Source organism: Danio aesculapii, chromosome 4 (genome assembly GCF_903798145.1).
Source record: "Danio aesculapii chromosome 4, fDanAes4.1, whole genome shotgun sequence".
Classification (NCBI taxonomy): Eukaryota; Metazoa; Chordata; class Actinopteri; order Cypriniformes; family Danionidae; genus Danio; species Danio aesculapii.
The window spans coordinates 40,373,149-40,398,046 of NC_079438.1; the positions used below are offsets into that span (position 1 = coordinate 40,373,149).

At 36.2% G+C, this 24,898-nt stretch overlaps 1 protein-coding gene across 1 annotated transcript in view; it reads left to right on the forward strand.

Annotated features, from left to right (window-relative positions):
* The window catches only part of rap1b (RAP1B, member of RAS oncogene family), a 91,474-nt gene that overhangs the window by 43,380 nt on the left and 23,196 nt on the right, over positions 1-24,898 (forward strand). The window contains exons 2-4 of the mRNA XM_056455634.1: positions 5,325-5,404; positions 21,177-21,245; positions 24,522-24,578. Coding sequence (XP_056311609.1) covers positions 5,348-5,404; positions 21,177-21,245; positions 24,522-24,578 — 183 coding nt within the window. The 5' untranslated portion in view covers positions 5,325-5,347. The remainder of the gene's footprint in view (positions 1-5,324; positions 5,405-21,176; positions 21,246-24,521; positions 24,579-24,898) is intronic.

The following is a 24,898-nucleotide window of genomic DNA, read 5'->3' on the forward strand; positions in this document are numbered from 1 at the left end:
CTTAGTCACTGAAGTCATTCATTTGTTAGTCAGAGTACACGGCGCTGGACGACTCTGAGGTATTTTGAGCTGAACTTGTCATCGCTTGGCTTTATAGCCCAGCAGAGGCGTGGTGTGTTAAAGGGGGATGATGTGAGAAATCATGTAAGTTTCCTGTCATAATCCACCCTGTCATGTGTAACTCACTCTTGCTTCAGTATGACCATTGAAAGCTGTTCGTACACACACCCAAAGTCCCACAGTCATTGTGACAAAAGCCACAAAGCAGCCCTTAATGCATGCCTGATGCATTGATGCAGCATCGCCACGGTGTTTCCTGAGTGATGCTTTGCAATTTATTACTCAAGCTGAAACTCTTATTAATGAAATATAAATAAAGCCAGATCATTAAGTAATCTGCTTACACGCTTTTGTTTTCTCTTAGTATCAGAACCCTACTTTGTCACAATATGTACAATTTTTTTTTCATTAAAATATTCACAATCAGACCAGTATATACAGCGGACTAAATAAGTATTGAACGTGTCAATTTTTCTCAGAAAATATTTCTAAAGGTGCCGTTGACTTTAAATTTTTGTCGGATGTTGATAACAACCAAAGAAATCCTAATATGCAAAGAAAACAAATCTAATTGGTTAAATTAAGTTTTTAAAAAGTATTGAACAAATGATGAAAGGAAGGTGTAGAAAGGTAGTGAAAGCCCAGACAGCAGCTGAAATCTCTCTGTAGTTCTTCAGCAACTCTCTACTCTTCGTCATTGTAAATTAATATTAGCTGCTTCAGTCCAACATCTACATTAGCAGGATGATAAAGATGAAACCAGAGTGGACATTTCAGCAAGACAATGATCCAAAACACAGCCGAGGAAACTCTCAAATGCTTTCAGAGATAGAAAATCAAGCTCTAGAATGGCCCAGCCAATCACCTGACTCTAATTCAATAGAAAATACAAATTAAAGATCAAATTTGAAAGACGAGACCCACAGAACCATCAAGATTTTTACACTCTGCTGAAAGTCTGTGAAACTCACACCTGAGCTCCAAGAAAACACCAAAGATGTTTAAGATGTCTTTAATATGTTGTGCATTTTATTACACTGCACAGATCAGCATTATGACAGAACCTGAAAATAAATTTAGTATGATAAAACTATGCTGCTGACATGATTTTTGCAGTGGTCCCAAAAGAATTGTATTGAAGATGACAACTCCCATGATTCCAAACTCAGTCATGGCATCATCAAAATATGCTGTTGTTTGTTATGAATACACACTCTGGTGAAAATTAGATACAGGGCCTTTAAGACATTAAGATATTAGGATATTACTTGTGATGGTCGCGGAATGGACTGCACAATATGAACTGGAATAACCAATCGGTACGACAGGAAGAAAGGTAATGACGTTGTAAGTGATAAATTAATACACAAGAGAAACTTTTTTGGATTTGGAGCGCTGCCTGACCTGTACGGATCGATGGAGTTTTGCAGATTTTGGAGTAACTTGCTTCTCCAACATTATAAAAACACACAGAATAAAGCATTTGTTATTATTATGTGATTTTTATGCAGTAATTCGCTCTTCTACTAGGTGGAAACTGCCTTGCAGATGGCTGTTTTTCAATGTACTCAAAGAAAGTGCAAAGAGGTTAGAAAGTAGGTTCGTAGAACTTTAGGTTGAGTGAATAAAAAAGTTCTGTATATTATAACTGGTGCATGGATAGACTTTGAAAGTTGTTGCACTGCACACTTGAAATTAAATCACAATCGCGATTCTATTTATCACACCTCCCATTATCATGCAAATCTTGCCTGCAAAGCACGCTTTTGATTTTTGTGTAGCTTGTCAGCATACTGCAAATCTTTGTAATAAATGCTGCTCCATACATGCTGACCTATGCTAGAACCGACTTTACTGACAAAATGTGCATTAAAACCTCTTTCGATTCATCCCCCAGCCCTAGTGGGTTGCAAAATGTATTTTAACCATTGATAAAGTAGGCAGAAAGTAAAGACAAATTACTGCCACTTACTAAACTGGCACTCATTTCGAGTAGGCCACCCGGTTTTGAAGACTTGCATTAAATGATTCAGTTCCTTCAGCTTTGTTGTTCAACACTGAAGAACATAAACTTCAAGAAAGCCTGTATCATCTTCTATTAAAATCAAAATATTGTGGGTTTGTAATAAAATTTAGTACTTTTGCAGACACGCACAAACACATTCAAATCCTCACACTATCACCAATCCACAATGATTTCCCACCGACGTCTCCTTCCCCTAGATTCCCCTGCTTCTGTGATGTAAGCCTGTAAATCCCTGGTGCCTGAGGGCTTCATTGACAACCAAAAGCATATGTGGAATGCATATGTGAAGATATAACCAGGCTTTTCCCTTTCGAAATGTGTATTTTGATTCCAAATAGATGGTCTTATGACCAAAAACATTTCTTAGTTATGTTGGTTTTAAGCGACCTTTTTTATAACCTTCACTGAATTGAAATGTAACATTTGTAGAACAATTAGATCTTCTGAGGATACGTTTACCTTCTTATGTGCACATCTGTGCTTAACACATTCTTGACTGACTATCATGCTCAAATATGTCCATTTAAAAAAGATGTTTTCCATTTACACGCCGTATTCCTATTTTGATAGAGAATCTTATTCTGTCACCCTCATTCATTTGATGTTTTCCACACACAATTCTTCTCTCCCTCCTGCTCCATCTACCATTCCCTCTGTACTTTGCCAATGTAAATGGAAAGCAGAGCATTAGATGACAGCGGAGGATTTGTTCTTTAGCACAGAGCTGCTGGCACTGCTCTGCTGTGGAGAGGGAGCGCAGTGAGCTGGGGCAGCTCTCAGTCTCCGATACCCTCGTGTCTATTGCATTAGAAGTGAGTAAGTGGTAATCTCTTCTATCTGAGCGTAGCCGCACAGTCAGTCTGGCTCCAAATTCAGCCGTCATGCCCACTAAAACCCAGCGTGTTGGATCTGATACGGGCCTCTTGTTTTCCCCCTGCAAACTCATTCCACTCTTACTCTGTGGTCTTACGCCTGGGTGGAATGACGGAAATGAAAGGGACAGATGTTTGTATTGGTTTATGACTTAAGTAAAGGTGGGCGACTATTCATTCAGTGACTAACTAGTTAAGTAATGAGGTTTGTCTGCCGATCACAGCCTTTTCTTCCTAATAAGGTGTCTATTTGGTGTCAGGTGAGCTGAAAACTTGACTTTGTGCATGATGTTTGGAAATGTTTCATAGTATAGCTAATTTTCTCTTCAAGTGTTCACATTTAGCTGATGATTGACTAGAAAGCATGTTTGGCATGCTGTCCCAGGAGAGAGCCCTGAGCTCATAAGATCCTCGGGCCCAGGCTCCCTCCCGTTTGCAGGGTGAGAGGGGAGTTTGAGGTCAGGTAGATCTCGAGAACTCCCCTGCTGTTTGAAGCTAGTGAGCAATTAGGGATTGTTATGAAGATATAACTACTTACTAGGAGCACATGTATACGTAGGAGCACGTCACGTTAACCCCAGGGGAAACCCACGCGAGCACGGGGAGAACATGTGAACTCTGCATAGAAATGTCAACTGGTTGGTAAGGACTAGAACCAGTGACATTCTTGCTAACCAGTGGGCTACAGTGCCGCCCATCTAGGAAAGAAGGAGGAGTAGGGGAGGAAGGGGGGCATTCTTCAAAACAAAGATGACTATGGTATGGAACTTAGGTAATTTATAGAGGCTTAGGGATTGTCTGATTGGTGAATCATAAATTGGATAATGGAGGACCAGCCATGATCAATCTTAAGCATGTGATCTTCTCGAAATTATTTTATAAATAAACTTCACAAAGCGATAATTCACCCCTAAATCAAAATGATGTCATCATGTAGCTACAGACTGAAATAAGTGTTCATTTTTGTAACACAAATGAAGATTTCGGAGATATCATTTTTATTTTAACTTTACTGAATTTATTTTTTGATCTCTTAATGAATGATAGGTGTATAGTAGGGTTGTCACGATACTGGAATTCGGTACAAATCGATACTGAAATTTTTAAAACATCAATTTTCCGCTAACATTTGACCGCTGTTGAGCACGTTCTTAAACACTGTTGATTTGCCATTGTGGAGTGTTTTAAAGCTGCAATTCATCAGCGGATGGCTCGTATGTCAGCTTATAGACAAACCAGCTGATCAATGTGACTTTGAAACGCTCCAGTGTCCCTCTATCTCTGTCACACACAGTAAACAGTGGTGAGTTTGGTGAACTGATGACCTTTACGGCCAATCACAGTCATTTCTGTTGAGCATGTGAACACAATGGCAAACAGCGATGTTTAGGAGTGTGCTCAACAGCACTCAAATGTTCGGGAAATGGACGTTTTTAGATTTCAGTATCGATTAGTATCGAATTCAGGTATCGTGACAACCCTAATTAATAAGAAAAATTGGATCTTTTACAAAAAACTATTATATTACAATCTGCCATTGGCTGTGCATACACATGCCAGCACACTGATTCCATTGAATGTTTCAGTTTTGATCTTGTAATTGTCACCATGTTCATATTTGGCTGGGTTTAACTAACAAATGACTTGCTTGGGTTTGTTAACCACCACAATACAGTTTTTGCAATAAACACATTCAGTATTGAACATGCAATTGTAAATGGTTTTGCATATGTAACTTTTTGACCCAAGTCACCATATATTCATAAACTTTCTTAATAACTTGATTACTCCAAGTTGCGTGAGACAGCTGTTGCTGGGTAAGAGAGCCAGAAAGACCCAAGAGACTGGGTGTGGAGTTGTTCTATCTGTCTGTGTGTGTGTCATTTATCTGAGATCTCTGTCAACCCCACCACGCCGCCCTTGTTCCACTCTCTTCCTGCAAAGAAGGAAATGGCACGAATGCACAGCTAGGCTACCTCAAACACCTCGTGGCCAGATTGACAAACTATTTGAGGTGTTCTAAATGCAAAGAGGTGTTGACTCATAGTTGTGATGTCTTAAGGAAACTCTACATAATAGTCTAATTAATGAGTGGGCAGGAGTCTTGAGGGGGCAGTTCAGATTAGATTCTCGGCTTTATGGCAATTTCACGCTGACGGCCCTCTGATAGCTCTGAACTCGAGGGCCGACCACAGGTCTAAATCTCCTTTGTTGCTTGATTGACTAGCTCCAATGTACTTTTCTTGAACTTTCAATGAAAAGTTTAAAAGAAAGTGAACTGGGAATGATAGATTCTGTCTTTGAGGAGATTAGCTAATCCTGAAATTGAGACTTACTGTTTTTTCCTCCTCTTGTTTCATCCTCAGGTAGTTAACGGACACACTGCACAATGCGTGAATACAAGTTAGTAGTCCTCGGATCAGGAGGTGTTGGCAAGTCTGCGCTGGTAAGTGGCCAACAACTTTCCCTGCCTCTTTCCTTTATCTCTTGTTATGCTCTTTCTTTTTTAAAAGTGGTGCTTGCTAAGGTTAATCCATTATGTCATTTGTTATTAGCCCTGTCACAATAATCAACATTTCGACTTATTGTACAACACATGGACATGACCTCAATAATTTTTGGTGATGCAATATATATTACCAATTCATAAAACCAATTCTAGCCACATTTTAGCTGATTGTGCAACCTCTATATCTTTATTGGAGGTGTCAGTGTCAGTGTGGTTAAAAAACACTATAGTATTTACTATATATTACTGTAGTATATTTTTATGTGGCTATACCTGACAACTGAAAATTGATCTGGTAGCAGATATCGCAACCTATGTTAATTTTTACCTTGCAATTTTTTTGTTAACATTTATTATTATTTATTTAGGATATGCATATTCACATTCTGATCCCAATGCCTAATTATTAAGTAGTTAAAATGACTATAATTAAATGAAATATTCTTAAGAAATATATAAATATATTATGTGTTCTTTGGAAGAGCATGCATGTGATGATATTATATTTCATGCCATTCAGGCATTATATTATGAGTGGCTTAAAATGGTCTTAAAGTAATAATAATATTGTTTATTGCAATATAGTTTGGTGCAGTATATCGTACAAGAAAAAAGCATATCATGACAGGCCTATTTGTGTTGGACAAGTGGTACCAACGTGTCAACAACCATTTAAGTTTCAAGTGAATCAATCTGAGCATGTCACTGTATATCCGCTGTATAACCACAAATGTATATTGATAACTACAGTTCTTTAAAATGTAGTATTGTGATATTGGGACTACATTTCTGATTATTTGAAAAAAATAAAAAATACAAGTAGGTGGCATTTGGGTATGTACTGGTATAAGATTCTAACAGTATGATCTGTCCTCATCTTGCTGGATTTATCAGCTGCTTTTGACACTGTAAACCACCAGATCCTGCTATCTACACTTGAGTCACTGGGCGTCGCAGGCACTGTTATTCAATGGTTCAGTTCCTACCTCTCGGACAGGTCATTCAGGGTGTCGTGGAGGGGAGAGGTGTCCAACCTACAGCATCTAAACACTGGGGTACCTCAGGGCTCTGTTCTTGGGCCACTTCTCTTCTCTATCTACACGGCATCTTTAGGAACAGTCATTCAGAAACATGGTTTTTCCTACCACTGCTATCCTGATGACACCCAGCTATACCTCTCTTTTCACCCTGACGATCCCTCGGTTCCAGCTCGCATTTCAGCCTGCCTGTCAGACATTTCACACTGGATGAAAGATCATCATCTCCAGCTTAACCTCACGAAAACGGAAATGCTTGAAGTTTCTGCCAACCCGACTCTTCACCATAACTTTTCAATCCAGATGGACGGAGCAACCATCACTGCATCCAAAATGGTAAAAAGCCTTGGAGTAACAATTGATGACCAACTGAACTTCTCTGACCACATTTCTAGAACTGCTCGATCTTGCAGATTCGCACTCTACAACATCAGAAAGGTCCGACCCTTCCTATCTGAACATACAGCTCAACTCATTGTTCAAGCTCTTGTTCTCTCCAAACTGGACTATTGCAACTCTCTGCTAGCCGGGCTACCAGCTAGTTCTATCAAACCTCTTCAGCTGCTTCAGAACGCAGCAGCACGAGTGGTCTTTGATGAACCCAAAGAGCACATGTCACTCCGCTACTCACCCGTTTGCACTGGCTGCCAGTTGCTGCCCGCATCAAATTCAAAGCTCTGATGTTTGCTTACAAAGTGACCTCTAGCTGTGCTCCTTCGTATCTGCTCTCACTTCTGCAGATATATGTGCCCTCCAGAAACTTGCGTTCTGTGAATGAACGTCGCCTCGTTGTTCCATCCCAAAGAGGGAAGAAATCACTTTCCCGAACTCTCACATTCATTCTGCCCAGTTGGTGGAATGAACTACCTAACTACATCAGAACAGCAGACTCACTTGCTGTCTTCAAGAAACGACTAAAAACGCAACTGTTTAGTCTCCACTTTCCTTCCTAATCTGCAACTGCCTCTCTGGCTACATCACTAACTGTGCCCCCTCTCTCTCTCTCTCTCTCTCTCTCTCTCTCTCTCTCTCTCTCTCCCAAAAAAAAAAAAAAAAAAAAAAAAAAAAAAAATTTTTTACTAATGCTTTGCTTCTTAGACTTTACACACCTGAAACTTGTCTATAGCACTTGTTCACTGCTGCTCTTATAGTTGTGTAAATTGCTTCCTTGTCCTCATTTGTAAGTTGCTTTGGATAAAAGCGTCTGCTAAATGTAAATGTAAATGTAAATGATAACCTTGGATAAAAATATCACGGTATTGTGATTACTGCTCTGTTTTTAAATATCTTGATAAAAAAAAAACTTTTTTTACCATTGAACACAAGTATTTTATTTTATTTTAAGACTCATTTAAAATATTTTGGAACAGTAAACATGTCAGGCTAAATAATACAAATAAATCACTGACTTCTGTTAGCCGCATTTGTTTCAAAAACACAAATTTCTTTATAAGTTGGAAGAGCATCTTTCGATGTCTTTTCTTTAAATATAAAGTAAGCCGCTGCACTGTTCCGGTCTACAGCATGCTTGGAAGATTTTGTAAAAATGTTTGCTGAATCTTGGGCTGACCATTAGCTTTTGATGTGGATGGTCCTTTTCTGCTGAAGATACTGTTGCCCTAAAAAAGTTAATAAAATAGTCGTAAAAAAAACTTACTTGTACATATATATAAAACTGGTATAACAGTACAAAACCTTGACGTTTTGTAAACCTTGACACTGGTTATCATCACATGCCTAATGGTACCACTGCATTTTAAATAATAAAACTATTATGTCATAAAATGGAAAAACAAATATATGATAAGGCTGTTTGTAGCTGCTATAGGTTGTTTGCAATCATGTGGTGCTGGTGACATAGGGGAAAGTCTGTATTTTTGCGATTAATACCATATTTCAAAGGAGATATAAAAAGAAAATAACCACATATGTTGGGCATGATCCTTATATCATGAAGAGGCCAGAGTTTTCTACTGAACTAAAATATATATTGCCTGTCATCGAGGCAGTAGATACTGTATAAGCTATTACATTACATGAAATAATACTATAGTAGTTACTATAGTGTTTGGAAGCATACCATTGATAATTACTTGAAATAAACTGCCGTCATAGTTATGTTGTTGCTGTGGTACAACACAACTGTAGTAATAAATGAGTTATTCAATAGGCTTCAGTTTTCTTCACTAATTATACACCATCACTAGCATGTAATTATACACATGCACTGCAGTTTACACTAACGTTACAGTATTTATTACAGTTTATCAGTTTACTGTGCGACAGTATTCTGAACAATTCAGTAACAGTGTTGTACACATTATACACTTTACTATGTGGTTCAAAAACATGTTTATTATAAATTACTGTAGTTTTTTCCTCATGTGGATATCTCCCAGACATCATGAAATAACAGACGAAAGCATACAAAAGCATGGACGCATGGTCTATATTATTATTTATTTTGTAAGGGGGATGAGGTGCTCCACAATAATGACAGTCTAAGTTTTGTTGCAAGTGTTGAATTTCTTTTTTGTTGGTCGACTTACCATCAACAAACATTCATCGCTGCTGCACATCTGGATACACATGACGTTACGGTTGTTTAATCTACCAAAATGCCAGTAAAGACATGGATTATTGCACAAAAAGATGGAGATTTCATTGCAGCGATTACATGGCAGGGTTCATTATTTGTATTCTCCTGGATTTTGTATAAGTGGTGTGGTGTTTGTGTCTGATTTTTATACAACGCATTCACATATAATACACATAGGCCTGTATATAATAATAATTATTGGTGCTGTCAAACGAATTATCGCGTTCAAGAATAAAAGTTTCTACACATGGATGTATTAAATGAATGCTTATCATATGCCGCCTTTTCTTCTGTTTTTTTAGCTAGTTTCTTAAACTTTCCCCTCTTTATGAGCAAAAACTTTTGTAAGTCTATAAAAGCTGTTCAGCATTCCTAATTTAGCCGATTTAAACAACATAATCAGAAACATTTTGATGTTCTGATAGATATTCCTATGTAGAGGAATCACTTCCTGTCCTCGCGCGTCATCAATGACGTCATGTGAAAAAACCTATTGCAGAGACAAAAATCATGTTGGAGAAGATGATAGAAGAAAACGAGAGACTATCTTCAAATATAATTTTCGAAATCCTAACAATCTAATATTGTGTCGATCCAAATTCAGACATCAGTCATATTGTGTTTGTCATTGGTTGATAGATTCAAAAGAAGAGTTCAATCAAAAATTGAGTGAACATTAGTTCACAGTCATGTCAGTCCAAACCTGTATGACCTCATCTGTTCTATGAAACATGATAATTCTGAAGAATACCTTGTTTTTGCTGTGATATAAGAAAGTAGAGTAAAAAAAACCTAGGTTTGAACTGGAAAACAACCTTCAACATTCTCTCAACCCTTAGGAATATGGCTTTCCCTTTATTTTCCCTTTATCCGTTTAATAAGAAATATCGATTTTGTAAGAAATGACATCATACATTAAGGAAAACTATATATCATCTAACTGCAGAACAACTGTTTTCTGTATCTGTGAATGTCTCTGGAGATCATCTGTCCACAGTCAGCTCAGTAGATGTTGTGAGAACTAAACTGGCCTGCATGTGGTCTGCTGCGCTGCCCTTTTCGAGCCACTCAAACATCACATAGCTGAGTCACGGATACAGCGAAATGACTGTGCTTCAGTGCATTGGCATTTGCTATTCAGTCAGCATAAAATATGTCAGTATGGCATTGTGAATCCAAAAGCGCATTGGCAGATCTCTCATCAAAATTCAGTGGGTCAGAACGACAAACCATTGGAAAGTTTATTAGTTCTCCCTATTAATTTGCTCTGATGTTTAAAAACAGAGTGTTTCCTCATCTCTTATCATCGAGGTCACTGTTTGCTTCCTTAGCTCGTTAGCACGCTAGTAATACCCAACGTCCCGCTGAAACCACTTTGACCTAGTTTGTTCCATCCTAGTGAACTCAAATGGCTCACCCATTGGAGAGCAGCCACAATGGCCCGACCCACTCACCTCGGGGCCTAACAAAGACCCCATTGGCTGTATGTGTGCCACGGGGTGTGAGAACCACCCGCCTTCATCCTCTTCCCTCTCGGGGCAGACCTCTTTTAGCGCAAAGCACATAGACTTTTATTGTCCATTAACTCTAATTGGAGCACTATGGATGGGTCTGGACGAAATGGGCATGCAGAGTTAATCGTGTTGTAAATGCATTCACATTAAGCTCCTGTCCTGCTTCATGAAGATGGGAGGAAAGAGGCAGGTCTATAAAATCAGATGGTTACAGTGAAGGGGTCAGATTGGTGTCCTGTAATGGAGCGGTGTAAACTGCAACAATGGCCATCCACTTTATAAGTGGCCTCTTGCAAATCTGAAGAAAAGACTAATAAGGGACCTCCGGGAATGAATACACTAGTTGTTTTGTAGATTATATGTTCAAATTACTGTCTTTTTGAAGTATTGAAGAGTTTGAGTTTGTTTGAAAAGCCGTTCACAACTCTGGCTTAATTGATAGGGCTGAGCAGCAAAATTATATATAATGATGGTAAAATAAAGAATTTGTGCTGGTTATTTTTTTTTTTTTATTTATTTATTTTTTTTGCATATGTAAAATTATACCTGGATAGTTTTTGGTAAATCGTTGGAAAGAACCAAAATGTAAAAAACAATAAATTAAAAAAATTATAAAATGTTTTACATAACCATGTCTTTACTGTCATTTTGGTTGATATATGCAATCTTATAAGAGGTATTGACTTTTGGATATTAATAATAATAATAATAAGAAGAAGTAGTATAATACTAGTAAACAAAAATGTAAGATTTTATCACTTGCATTTTTAATGCAGTAATAATATTAATAAAAATAATCTATAATAATATGAATAAACATTCTATAATAATATTGACATTTTATAATTATATTAATAAATAAAATTAATTAAATAAAACATAAATTTTCTTGTCACCATTAATTCACCTTTGTGCTTTGGGTTTCGTATGGGATTGTCAAACATCGAATAAAAAAATTCACAAAGTAAGGGTGGAACATAGAGTAGCTCTTTCCCTTTAAAAAAAAAAACAGCCACTAGCTTTTTGTTTTATCATCGCTCTGCCAGTGGGAATGGGTAAGCTCAAGTGCATCAAATGAGATTTGTTGAAAGAACTGCAAGCTTTAGATGTTTATATCAGTTTTAAATCTTCTAAATGTGAATTTGTTGCGCACTGGCTTATAGATATCTTAAAAACTAACAATACTGATACTAACATCTAAAATAACTTCATTTTCATTTCATGGGACCTTTAAAAACATCAGAGTACATGTTGACAAATTATGCATTGCCTAATATATGGACATTTAAATAGCATATTTACTGCTTTAATACTTTTGGTAACTGTTACGAACTGCAATGGAACTGCACAGCCCGCAGTGTGATTTATCTCAGCTGTGGTCCGTATGGTTCAGCTTACATGGTCAAAGAGCAGTGGGTAGGAACCACGCTGAGGTCAGGTATTAGTGTCTATATAGAAAAAGTGTCATACGTTCATCCCTGGTCACCATAGGTGATGGCCTTTGATATTTGTGGTCTGGTTCAGAGGTTACACATATGTTTGTGTTTTCATGCTTGCGCTGCATCCCTTGACTACAGCAACAGAAACAACTGAAGCCCTTCTCAAACATTGACTAGAACTGTTTGTTTAGAGGATCCAGGCGCAAGTTACTGGCCTTTTAGTTCACCAGTCAGTTGGTTTGAGGTGGTCGGTGGGAGTGCAGAGAGATGGATGGATGATTGATTGGCAGAGCGAGCACAGCACAGCGAGCAGGTCTTTTTGTTTTTCAACATTAATAATTATATGAATCATTATTAATTATTTAGTACCAATAATAATTGATCACAAAAAACAGTGAGACTAATGATGCTGAAAAAACAGCTTTGAATCAGTTGAATTAAATTCAAATTTAAACCGCATTCAACACTCAAAATTATTTTGCTTAATGAGCTAAAATAACACAATTCTTCAGATTTTTTTTTTTCGGGACAACTTAATTGTTTTATGTTCATTTCACTAAAGTTTGTTACGTTAACTTGTTAAGTTTACTTAATCTATTTGTGTTGAGAAAACATAAATGAATTGTGTGGAAGCTTACATTTTTTACAGTGAATAAGAACATTTTATTTTAAATTGTGTTAATAACTCAAAATTTTACCATTTTATTTAAATTATACTCTCAACGACGTTCAGAAGCTGTTTACAAGTTTTTGGGTCTTTTCTCAAACATTATAACTGCTAATATTGTGTTATAACCTTTATAACTATTATATATTATTTATGGATATGAATATACTAGTATAAAACCCCTAAAATACTTATTGTCTAAACATAACTTATTTTAATTAATTTTTTTTATTAAAACATAAATTAATTGTGGTGATCAAAAAGTAACGGAGGGTTTTGTTCTCCAGCTTAACATTACCAAAGATCACCAATGTCCTTTTTTTTCTTTTCTTTTTCTTATTTTCAAGGTCTTAACACCAAAACCCAAAAGACTTATGTAATAACAAACCATTTCTGCCTCACTTCTGTATAACAAATAATTAGAGGAGCTTTTTTAATAAAAGCATGACCTTTCACTAATCCTTTGATACCCATCATCTCCACAGTATTTGTTGCTTTTTCACTTGAAGTGGCTGCTGGGATATCAGCATGCTGAACGTGCCTGTGTGCATTTGATCTAATCGCTGAGAGCAAAGCAATGTGTGCGTGCACACACAGCACTCGTTCACACACACTCACTGCTCTTTGCTGGAACATTGTAATCAGTGGCCTCCATTGAATTTACAAGCCTTGTTTCCACATCTCTCTCTCCATATATGGAATATTTTTAGCCCACTGTCTCTCTCTCTCTCCCTCTCTCTCTCTCTCTGTGTTTGTGAGCAGTAGGCCGTATTTTAGAGCTACTGTAAGAAACCTAGCCAAAAAATGTGTGTGTGTGTGTGTGTGTGTGTATAAGGCTACGTTTACACTAGCGCAGTTTAATTTCAAAATGCACAGCTTTTACTATGGTTAAACCGGGCATGCACACTACACCGCAGGTTTTGACAATTGGAAACAGAGACTTTTGAAAACATTGCAGACTCTGTTTTAGTTAGAAAACTCTGTTTTTCATTGTAGTTGAGACCAAACACATAGTTTTAATACTTTGCTGCTTGCATTCATTGCCTGATTTGCTCTTCAGGATCATTGCGTATTTTTCTCTGATTTGTAAAGTACACTGTCATATGATGAAAGCAGGAGGCTGAGACCATAGAAATCAGGTTTTCTTTCATTTTAAAAACAGCAATGTTTTATTTTTGTGATAGGCTACTAAAAGTAAACTTGTCTAACTCTTAATTACAAGACAAAAAGTGGAACATTTTAAGATTTCGATCATATGCACAAAATAAATTCCTCCTCCAATCAAAGAAACAAACAAATTTACATCGTTAGAAAAGCTTCGGCTGCACAATTGAAGTTGCACAATGCACCACACTGTCAGATGACAATCTTATATGTCGATATTAGAGCACAAGTGAAGTACAAGCCTTGTTTCCATAAAAACGTTTGCAGAAAACCAATTGGTTTGCTAAATCATTATGAAAACAACTTTATATTTAGGTTTAACCCTTTAACCAGATCACACCAGTGTTATCAGACTAGACTCGTTGTTGGAGCGTACAGTCATTAGAACGTTCAGTGCGTCACATAATCATCTGCTAAATTATTTTTAGAGTTACGTTCTAAAAATAACCTGAAGTAGTCAGCTTTATTTTTTTTTACAATTATTATAGATGTTTTAAAGTTGTTAAACCCCTCACTTCAAACTTTATACACTTTTCTCAGACAGGCATTAACATTTTCACACTTCTCTCTCTTGTTTAAACACTCTCAAAGTTCAGACCTTTGTAAAAAAAGTAAGACCAGTATTATAGAATAAAACCAAAGATCAAAACAATTTAATCTTCATTTATTTATTCCGTAATGGCGCCATACAGCCACGTAACTTTTATCTTCCTTTAGCATGTGCAACTTTTTATGTTGGACTTTAGCAAAGTCCAACTTTTTGTGCGATGGTTAGCAACTTTCTCTGCCTTTTTGGTGCTACCGCAGGTGTTTTTCATGGTGCAGAACGTTTTGTTGACATGGTGGGGAGAAAACATACAGACATGCAGTACACTTTGGAGTCACACTGCTAACGTTCAAAAATTTATGTCAATTTGGCAAGCTGAACGCATTCTGTACTGTACAGGAGACATGGCGCAAGGAAGATTGATTGGCAATGGTTTTCAACCAATCAGGATGCAGAAGATTCTGCACTGTAGAAAAAAAGCATGTCAAATTGCACAAAAAAAATCGGTGAAGCTCCGAAAGATGAATCGCATTATAGCGAGGGACCACTGTAATGTGTATTTTATGTTTCAGACTTTAAATACTCATACATTAAGTGCGAGCATTACATAATTATGGTTTAAAGTAATGTTTATGGTGTGTAAATACACACTGATGTCTATGGAGGTGGCAACAATAGCATACTCTTTAGGTTACGTGCTGATGTCTATGGAGATGGCAACGATAACATACTCTTTAGGTTACTAGAACGCTTGTTCTGTTCTTCTCCCAGTTAAACAACCACTTACATTTCATGTATTTTGGGAGAAATTGATGAATTAACATGTTGTAAAACCAGCAGCTCAAATCTCTCCACTGCAGCCCAGGCTAATATGATAGCACCCATCATCAAAATCAAATAATATGAAGGCATTTAAACGATGAAATACATGTTTGTATGAATATTTGAGAATCAGAATATTGGATATTTCGCAATATAATTAGTGATGTAAATATTGGCAGAATAAATGAAAAATAAGTAATGCTATATACTTCAATCATCAGGGCTGCAGTGTGCAACGTTAAAAAAAACTGATCCATCACCATTGAACCCTCAAAGCAAAGGTGGTCTATTATATTAATACTGGATATTTAAAAGGCTAGAAAGCTATACTAGACACGTTCTTAATGATTTAATAGTTTCAAATCTTATCTTGATTGTTTCTGAACACAGTTAATATTTAAAGGATTTCTTTCTTTTAATGCAGTTCAATGATAGTCAATTATAACATATACCATTAGTATCTGTGTTACTGTGTATCGGCTAACATTTCGAACAGTAATTTTGTAGCTACTTTTAGATACTGTCACATGTTTTTGGTAGTGTAATGTGGATGATCTTTTGAGAAATGTATTGCAAACTCCAGTATGTTCAAGAAACATTTTCATTCCAGAACACCGTGTTAAAACAAAATGCATTAGTGTAAACACAGCCTTAGAGAGACACTAAAGCAGGCAGAGAGGTTGAGGAGCAGAGCTGCAGGATAAAAACTTGAGAGCGAGCGTATGTGCAGCTGACACTGAGGCACAGCATACACCTCGGGCATCCTCACCGCTGGCCCGGGCACAAAACGGGCACACGTGCAAAATAATGTCCCCCCACAGGTGCTCTGAGACCCGGATACAGCCTGGAGGAGTAGTGAGCGGCCAGTAACAGAAACTAAGCATGCTTCACTGCATAGAGAGGGAGCGAGATGTTTTATAACTGCTGCTGGAATGCTTCAAGTGAATGCTTGGTTTGGAATAAACATTCTTTGCAATTTTGTAGTCAATTAGAAAACTGGCCAAGCAGCGCGCTCTTGTGTGCTTGCATACATCTCTGCTAGATCAGGCAAAACAGTTTTATTTTTGGTTTTTACGCAAATATTAATTGTATTTTATCATTTTAGGTAAATAGAATATTATTGTATAGAGATTTTATTTTAATTAATGCTTTGAATTCATTATAAATATAGTTTTGCAAACCTGATATTTTTCTTTTTCCAAAAAATAAGAAAAGTAATTTTTATTTAGAAATTTAAAGTATCTCCAATCCCATATTTGTAATTTAAGTAATTAGTTTGCCTATGATTATTATTATAATCTACAGAGTTGATAAGGTCATGGGAAACCTGGAAAAGTCATGGAATTTTGACATGGCATTTTCCAGGCCTGGAATAGTTTTGGAAAAACAGAAAAACCCACAAAGTTTTGGAAAAGTCATGGAAATTAGTTTAACAAATATCTGTATACTTAAATTAGGGCTGAGCGATATTGGAGAAATCTGACATTACCTTCTGTATTTCTGTGATATATATTGCGATGTGAATACAATTTCACCAGATGATTAAACAGGTTTATTTGGATTGATTGCGGGGATTTTGTAGAGGAGTGAATCTCGGATAATATATAACAAATAAATGACAAGCATAGATAAATAAAATATAGAAAAGACAAAAGTGAATTATAGTTTTCAGGTATTCACCATTCAGGTACAGATATTGAATAATCAACACTGCAGAGTCTTCATTGTATATTATTTAATCTTTATTAAAGTTACAAAAGATTCTTGTGGCCAGATGTTTTAAAATTTGAAATACTGAAATGTTAACATAGTCACAGGCCTTAAAGGGACAGTTTACTCAAAGATTAAAATGTACTCACTATTTACTCACACTTCACTTATTTCAATACTATTCGAGTTGTTAAATTATATTCTTTTTGTGTTCAAAAAAAAAAAGAAAACTCCATAAATGTTTGAAACAAGTGAAGGGTGTAATGAAAATGGTAAGTCATTTTTGAGTGAACTATCTCTTTAAAAATGCATGCAGATGATAAACTTTTACTCCATTATGATTAAACCCTATATTAAACTATTATCCAACATTGCATATCCTGCAGTGTGACTATTGCAGATGCACACATTGCGATATTGATGCTGAAATGATATTGTACAGCCCTAACTTGAATATAGGTTAGCTGTCTTTACTTATTTTCTGTTCTTGGCCAAACACTCTCACATTATTAGTGCTGTGTAAGCATTATCAAAATCAGTTTTACATAGATATAAAAACAAAATTAAACAAAATAAATTGTTGCGTGTTCTATGATATGCTGTAATAAATTCGAGCGTCATTGTTTTTCTTGTTATTCACCAAGTATATGTAGACATTACATGAATCATTACGTCATGAAAATGTACTTGAAAGTTCTGGAAAAGTCATGGAATTATAGTAGTAAAAATGTGGATGAACCCTGAAAATATTTTAGATATTATTATTATTATTATTATTATTATTATTATTATTATTATTATTATTATAAACAATTGTTATTTGTTTACTCTTGAATTTAAATTGTGATTTACTTGACTTATTGTAGTTACTTGACTTGACTTGTATGTGAATTATTGCTTATAAACTATTTTAGAATATTTTTGTTAATACTTTTACACAAACGTGCCTTTCGGATGCACTATCCTTTTAAAATCCTTTATAATTATTGGATTAACCAGCCTCGTCTTGTCAGATTTTACGCAAGATGACATTAGCGGCCCATAATTTGACAGCTCACTGGCTCTAATCTAAATTCATCAGTCATCAAGGCTCTTGTTTGATTTGCTGATGCTCTTTTTCACATGGAGGCATTAGGTAAACAAATGCTCTCGCGTTCACCAGGACAAAGCCTCCTGTACGAGACTGACATCACCTGCCTCTTTCTCTATCCGTCTCCTCCTCTCCTTCCCATCAGGCCATTGTCTTCCGCCCACAGTTGATCAGCATCTTAATGCGTTTCTGTCGTGTGTGAATCCTTGTCCAAATAGAGCTCTCATTAATGAATCAATCATGGGTGAAGTGCGAATCAAAGAGGACGATGAAAAGAGCCACGGGGACACTAGAGCCCCTGCACCTGTGGGCAACATCATTTTCATATTGTACAATAACTTTACACATCCTGTGAGGTCACAGCAGAGATGATTGATTTTAAAGGGGCGGTTCATTCAAAAATGACAAATTGCTATTGATGCTTGGGCTCAATCCCAATTCTATTTTTTACCTCTACACCTTCCCCTTAGCTCTTGAAACAGATTGTGATGGGAAAGGGCTTCAAATTTTACTACAACTACAACACCTGCACACGTCATCATACTGTTTTGTCATCGCAATCCCTTGCTTCATATGAGATCGACGATAATGACTGCTGTAGTTATTCCAGTTGTGTTTTTTTTTTTGGTATTTATCTTCAGGAAATCACTGAAGGCAACGATATCATGTTATAATGATATAATGCGGCAATAAGCTGGTAACTGTACAGTGCATTTTACATCGTGGCCATATACATCTATATAAACACACAAAAACAACATTAACATTAAACCAGACACTGTGAAAAGGGTATTCGAGTCACAGATGTGAAAGTATGCTATAGATTCTGAAATTTAACGGGGAGTTTAAATCATTTTTTTAAAACGCATGGCAGTAAAACCCGAACGCTGTTATGAATGTATGAAAACATCTGCTTGTTTGTTGTAAAAATTCGTAATAATGTCAAAAAAATACTAATTTATGCATCTCCTGACTTCCATGTACAGCCATGCTGTCATTACAGCTGGTGTATTCTGGGAAATTTTCTTACCCCTTGGTTTCGAGTGTGGTCCTGAAAAATCTCAGTTTCAAGAGCCATCTAGCTCCTCCCCTTAGCCCTACGCCTTCAAGCTATAGAGAACTGGGACACCCCTACCCCTCGTTTTGCGTGTTCACATAAGGGGAAGTGTTAAGGGGTAGATTTGGGATTGGCCCTTAATATACTTTAATAGAAGCATGTGCTTATGGGGGATTCTGGAATTGCGGGTACATTTTATATCTCAAGTTACAAACTTAGGTTATTTATTTTTTTAAACAACTGTTTTTATGAAACTGTATGAATGTTATCTCTAAAAATAATGCTTTGTGTGAATTTTATTTTGAAACTTAAACTTAAAGACCTCCACTATACCTAATTTTACAATTCCTGAACCATTCTAATTTTCATCTTTTTTATGATTACTGTACTAAGTTAAATAAAACTTTACATTGAACATCTGTTTTTGTTTTTTTTTTATTATTATTACTTGTAAGTTCAGTAATTAATTTTTTTGTCTGCCCATATGTTTTGTCAACAACATTGGTTATAAAAAGGCATAGCAATCTTTAAAGCACTGAAAGAAAAAGCATGTGACTTGCTCAGTGATGTCACTTTCTTTGGCGGGAAACTCTGGAAGACATTGAGGCAAGTCATTGTTCTTCTCTCATGAATTTGTACAAAGTATTTAGCAAACACCAATACTAGATTAATCATTTCTCAACTGTTATTGTGATGTTTCAGTGAATTTCTCTTTCACTTAAAAAAAACAATAATATGATGAAAAATGTGTAAAATTCTGTTTTAGACATGTCATGTGGTATTTGATTTGAATTTAGCATTTTAAGCGTACATTATAGTAGCATTTAAAATGTACATTATCTGTCCCTGAATGAATAAATAAATAAATACAGTGAATAAAAAGTATTTTATCCCAAAACATTTATAAAATGGACTGATGGTTGATTTCTGTGAGTTGTTCTGTAAAGAAATCTGTCATTCATTTGGTTCTCAGATGTTAACTCTGTCATTGTCCTTGTCCTCAGCCCAATTGAACCTACAGCTTTAATAGTTTTGTTATGCTAAAAATTGTTATTTAGGGAAAAAAATTCACAAATATTAAAGTTTTAAGTTGTTATCGTTCACATCAATTGATTTTAAACTATGAAATCATAAATAAATTCCACAAATAAATGCTACATATATATAATACAAAAACATTTACAATTGTCCCCATGTTTCGGTCTGACCTGTCACATTTGCATTAGGTTTAACATAAAATGCGTGCAATACACCTTTAAGGCAATGACTCGAAGGAAGTGATATGATGGAGAAGCAGACAGTGATCAAGGATCGGTTCTATCATTGAATTGTATGGTTTTACGCTTGTTTTTGTATGATTTGAGGAAGACAAGCTTACAATTCAGGCCCTGTCACAATTTTTTTAAGTGAAAATGTACGTTTCTGGTAGAATGTCCCTTAATGTGCTACTGACCCCCCTCTCATGATTGTGAAACGCTTTGGGTGTGTGGCCATACACAATAAATGCGCCATATAAATACACATTACTTACTGTCACTGACATCTTGATTGGGCTGGGAGTGAGTAAATTACTACATATTTTCATTGAAGGCTAAACTCTGCTTTTGTTTCAACCCAATGGATTGTCAGCCGAATGCGATTTACTTTCAACCTCTGGATATCGGCTATAAATCGTTCTATATTTAAATAGCCAGTTAATTGCTTGGTAACCGGTTTCCCGGCAACATCGCAATGCTTTCTGTTCCCCTGACCAGCGAGTGTAGGTTTCACTCCTGGTCTGTTTCCATGAAGTGGCTATTCTGTTATATCACCTATAGCCCTTTTTATATGAGCACCTACTTGGTTTTCAGGATGAAGAAAACAATGATCCGCAGCACTTGTTTGTCATATAAGCAGACGCCAAACCTTAGGAGTCTTTGAAATGGAAATCCCCCATCAGCCACTGGAAGTGAAAGTGTTTTTATGCTGTGTCAACATGCTAGTGTTTGAGTATCGTGGCGTTTAATGGAGATGTCTTTTTCTCTTTGTTTTTCCTTCTCTTCCTCCTTTCTCTCGCTCTGCAGACTGTTCAATTTGTCCAAGGGATCTTTGTGGAGAAGTATGACCCCACAATAGAAGACTCGTACAGAAAGGCAAGTTCTGCATCATTTCTATTGTCAAACCACTGTCTTTATAATGGATTCCAGACTCAAAACGCAATTTATTGTTTTCCTGGGCCAACACACACATACACACACACACACCATACAGTAACACAGGGCTGTTAGTTGTCTTTGTATCCCAATATAGTCTGGATGTTTTTCCATGAAAATTTTACAAGAATTGTGCATATGTTGCATTATTACAGATTCAGATTATATGATTTATTTATTAATAGGTGTTAGACAACATTATATCACACAAAAAGAATTCATATCTCACAATGAGCTCACATAAATAGATACAAATACATGACACATAGTTTTACATCAAGCATATTTGACTAGGGTGACGCTGTAGCACACTGTCAGCTTACAGCAAGAAGGTTGCTTTGAGTCCCAGCTGGACTTTCTGTGTGGAGTTTGCATGATGCTCTGGTTTCCCCCACAGTTCAAAGACATGCGTAATAGGTGAATTGGATAAACTAGACCGTAGTGTATGTGTGTGAATGAGTGTGTATGGATGTTTCCCAGTACTGGGTTGCAGCTTGAAAGGCATCTGCTGTCTAAAACATGTGCTAAATAAGTTGGTGGTTCATTCCGCTGTGGCGACCCTTGGTGAATAATGGGACTAAATTCGAAGGAAAATGAATGATTGAATGAATATTTGACTGGACTGTAATACTTTGTCTTGTGTAAGAAACTTGTATTATTCTGTTGATATTTGGCAACCAAATAAATACGAATGCATTTAGAAGAAAAATAAATCAGTTCTGTTTCTCACCTATAATATGACAAAAAAGCTAGCAAAACGATATAAATGAATTTTGGCTATAAATAAATGTATAAATGCTCAAGTAAATACATATTTAAACAAATTCATTGATTATTTCATAAATAAGTCAAGTTTTCTCTGTTGTGAATTAATATCCCAAAATGTGATTTTGTTTTTTATAAATAGTCATTTTATACCACAGTTGCTAATTTTGTTTCCTGTTTTACTCTTATTTACTGATACTTTGGGTTTCATATCCTACATATTATTTTTAGACTAATTTCAAAGGTCACAGAATTGCTAAAGGAAGGAAGAAAGAAAGAAAGAAAGAAAGATGCATTTACATTAGCAAAAATCACACAGACAACACTATCAAACACTACAAACTATCATTCATTCATTCATTCATTCATTCATTTACTTTTTGACTTGGTCCCTTTATTAATCTGGGGTCAGCACAGCGGAATAAACCACCAACTTATCCAGCATATGTTTTACACAGCGGATACCCTTCCAGCTGCAACCCATCACTGGGAAACATCCATACACACTCATTCACAAACATACACTACGGTCAATTTTAGCTAACCCAATTCACCTGTGGCACATGTTTTTGGACTTGTGGGGGAAACCGGAGCACCCATAGGAAACCCACGTGAACACGGAGAGAACATGCAAACTCCACACAGAAATGGCAACTGACCCAGCCGGGGCCAAACCTTCTTGCTGTGAGGTGATTGTGCTACCCATATAGCCACCATGCTTCTCCACTACATACTATTAGCACTATCAAACTAGCAGTTTTTTTTTATTGGTCAACACAGTGAATTACTATTCAGTATTGATAATTTGTCAAAAAAAATGACAAGTAGACCACACTTAAAGGTGCAGTAAACTTAAAGTTTTTGACTCTTCTAAACCATAAAAATACCATAATATGTTTGCAGATATTTAAGAAACATGCCAAGTGAACATTCATATTTATCTAAAAAATAATGCAAAAGTCAGATATCCTACTTTGAATATGTGCTTTCCACACTGGAACGTCTTCTGGTTCTTTTAATCCACCCATGTCAGTTTAGTCAATTATATTTCAGCACCCCGGGTTGCCTTGATGGAAAGAGCATATTTCATTCATTCATTCATTCATTCATTCATTCATTCATTCATTCATTCATTCATTCATTCATTCATTCATTCATCCATTCATCCATTCATTCATCCATTCATTCATTCATTCATTCATTAATTCATTCATTCAACTACTGGGTGTCAAACCTGCATACTGCACCTTTAAATATCTATATAAATCATCATATTTGAGTCCAGCTAGACAAAGTCCAGCTACCTTACGAAATCTTATTTTGCTATTGCATGTGCGCTGCCAATTTCCAATTACTCTTATAACAAAACAATATACAGATGCTCATCAGTTCTACATGTTCAAAACTGTTAAACAACCTATAGTTACGCAAAACTCCAAATGGTTACATTGCTTTGCATCAAACCTTAATGGCCCCTATTATAATCAATGAAGCTGCCTATAATCAATGAGCTGAAAAGGGCCATCTGTGACACCGCTTGCAGATTGTTTTCTGCTTGTGTCAGACTTTTTCAAATTGCAGATCTATATCACGGCAGAGTCTCAATCAGCAGACACAGTTCTACAGGACGTAATGCACGTCAGAAAGCTGCAGCGTTCGATGAGGTTTATATTTGTATGGCCTCTGTCCAAGGCTCCGAGACAAAGGCCATATCTAAAAATGAACGTTCAGTCGACAGTGAAAGGAAGTGTCATCTTGACCAGTGCCTCCCTTCCTTACAGTCACTTACGCTCATGTCCAATGGCAACTTCCTGCTGTTGACGAACAGAACTACAGTTTATTCCTGGACATTTCCTATGCTGGGGGATATGGTGTTGTATTGGATACTTCAGTTTAAAATTTAAGACACAGTTATTATATTTACCTGAAACCGAAACTGCAAAACTGAATTTTTTTTTCCCAAAAAAGTATTTTTTTGTCCACTAATTGTGTTTATTTAGTAAAATGATTAGCTAAAATAATGAAAATGTAGATAAAACTATATGGACAGAACACTAAACAAAAAATTATTAAAGAAAATCGTACAATTTAAACATTTAAAGTGTTAAAAATACATAAGCGAATACTAAAATAAACGAATAAAACCATATAAACACACAGACACGTGTGTATATATATATATATGACTAAGGCAACTAAAAAAGAACCACAAAATGATTAAACTAAGTGTTGAAAGTCAAATGTTTAACATTTTAAAGGCCTGGTGATTCAGAGGGAAAGTGAGCTGCTGACAGGAAGTGAGCAGTGCTGGAATGTTCCACTGTGATCTCTGTGGGGGGAGAAGATGAACACTAACCGACTCAAACTCATTGCAGGCTGTGTTTTAATAATGCAACACAGAAAGACAGTTAGATTGATGATGATTTTCTGCTGTTTTTCATGTCTGCGCAGCAAGTGGAGGTGGATGGACAGCAGTGTATGTTGGAAATTCTGGATACTGCCGGAACGGTAAGTTAGACTTGTACAGGACATGTACAGTATGTGTGTGTGTGTGTGTGTGTGAAAAGTACAGTACGTTAACCATTAACACCAAGGTGGTGATGATGACAAGAAACTTCCTCATATGATTGCAAAGTTCTTTAGGTGTAAGCGCTTTATAAATATATACATACTACATACAGCGCTCAGCACAATTGAGTAGAACCCATTTTGAAAGTGAATATTTGTATCCATTTCTCAGTAAATATAGGCAATGTATTTTGGTGCATTTGAACAAAACAGATTTATTAAACTGATGTATTTATTAAAATTATATTTTAGTCACTAAA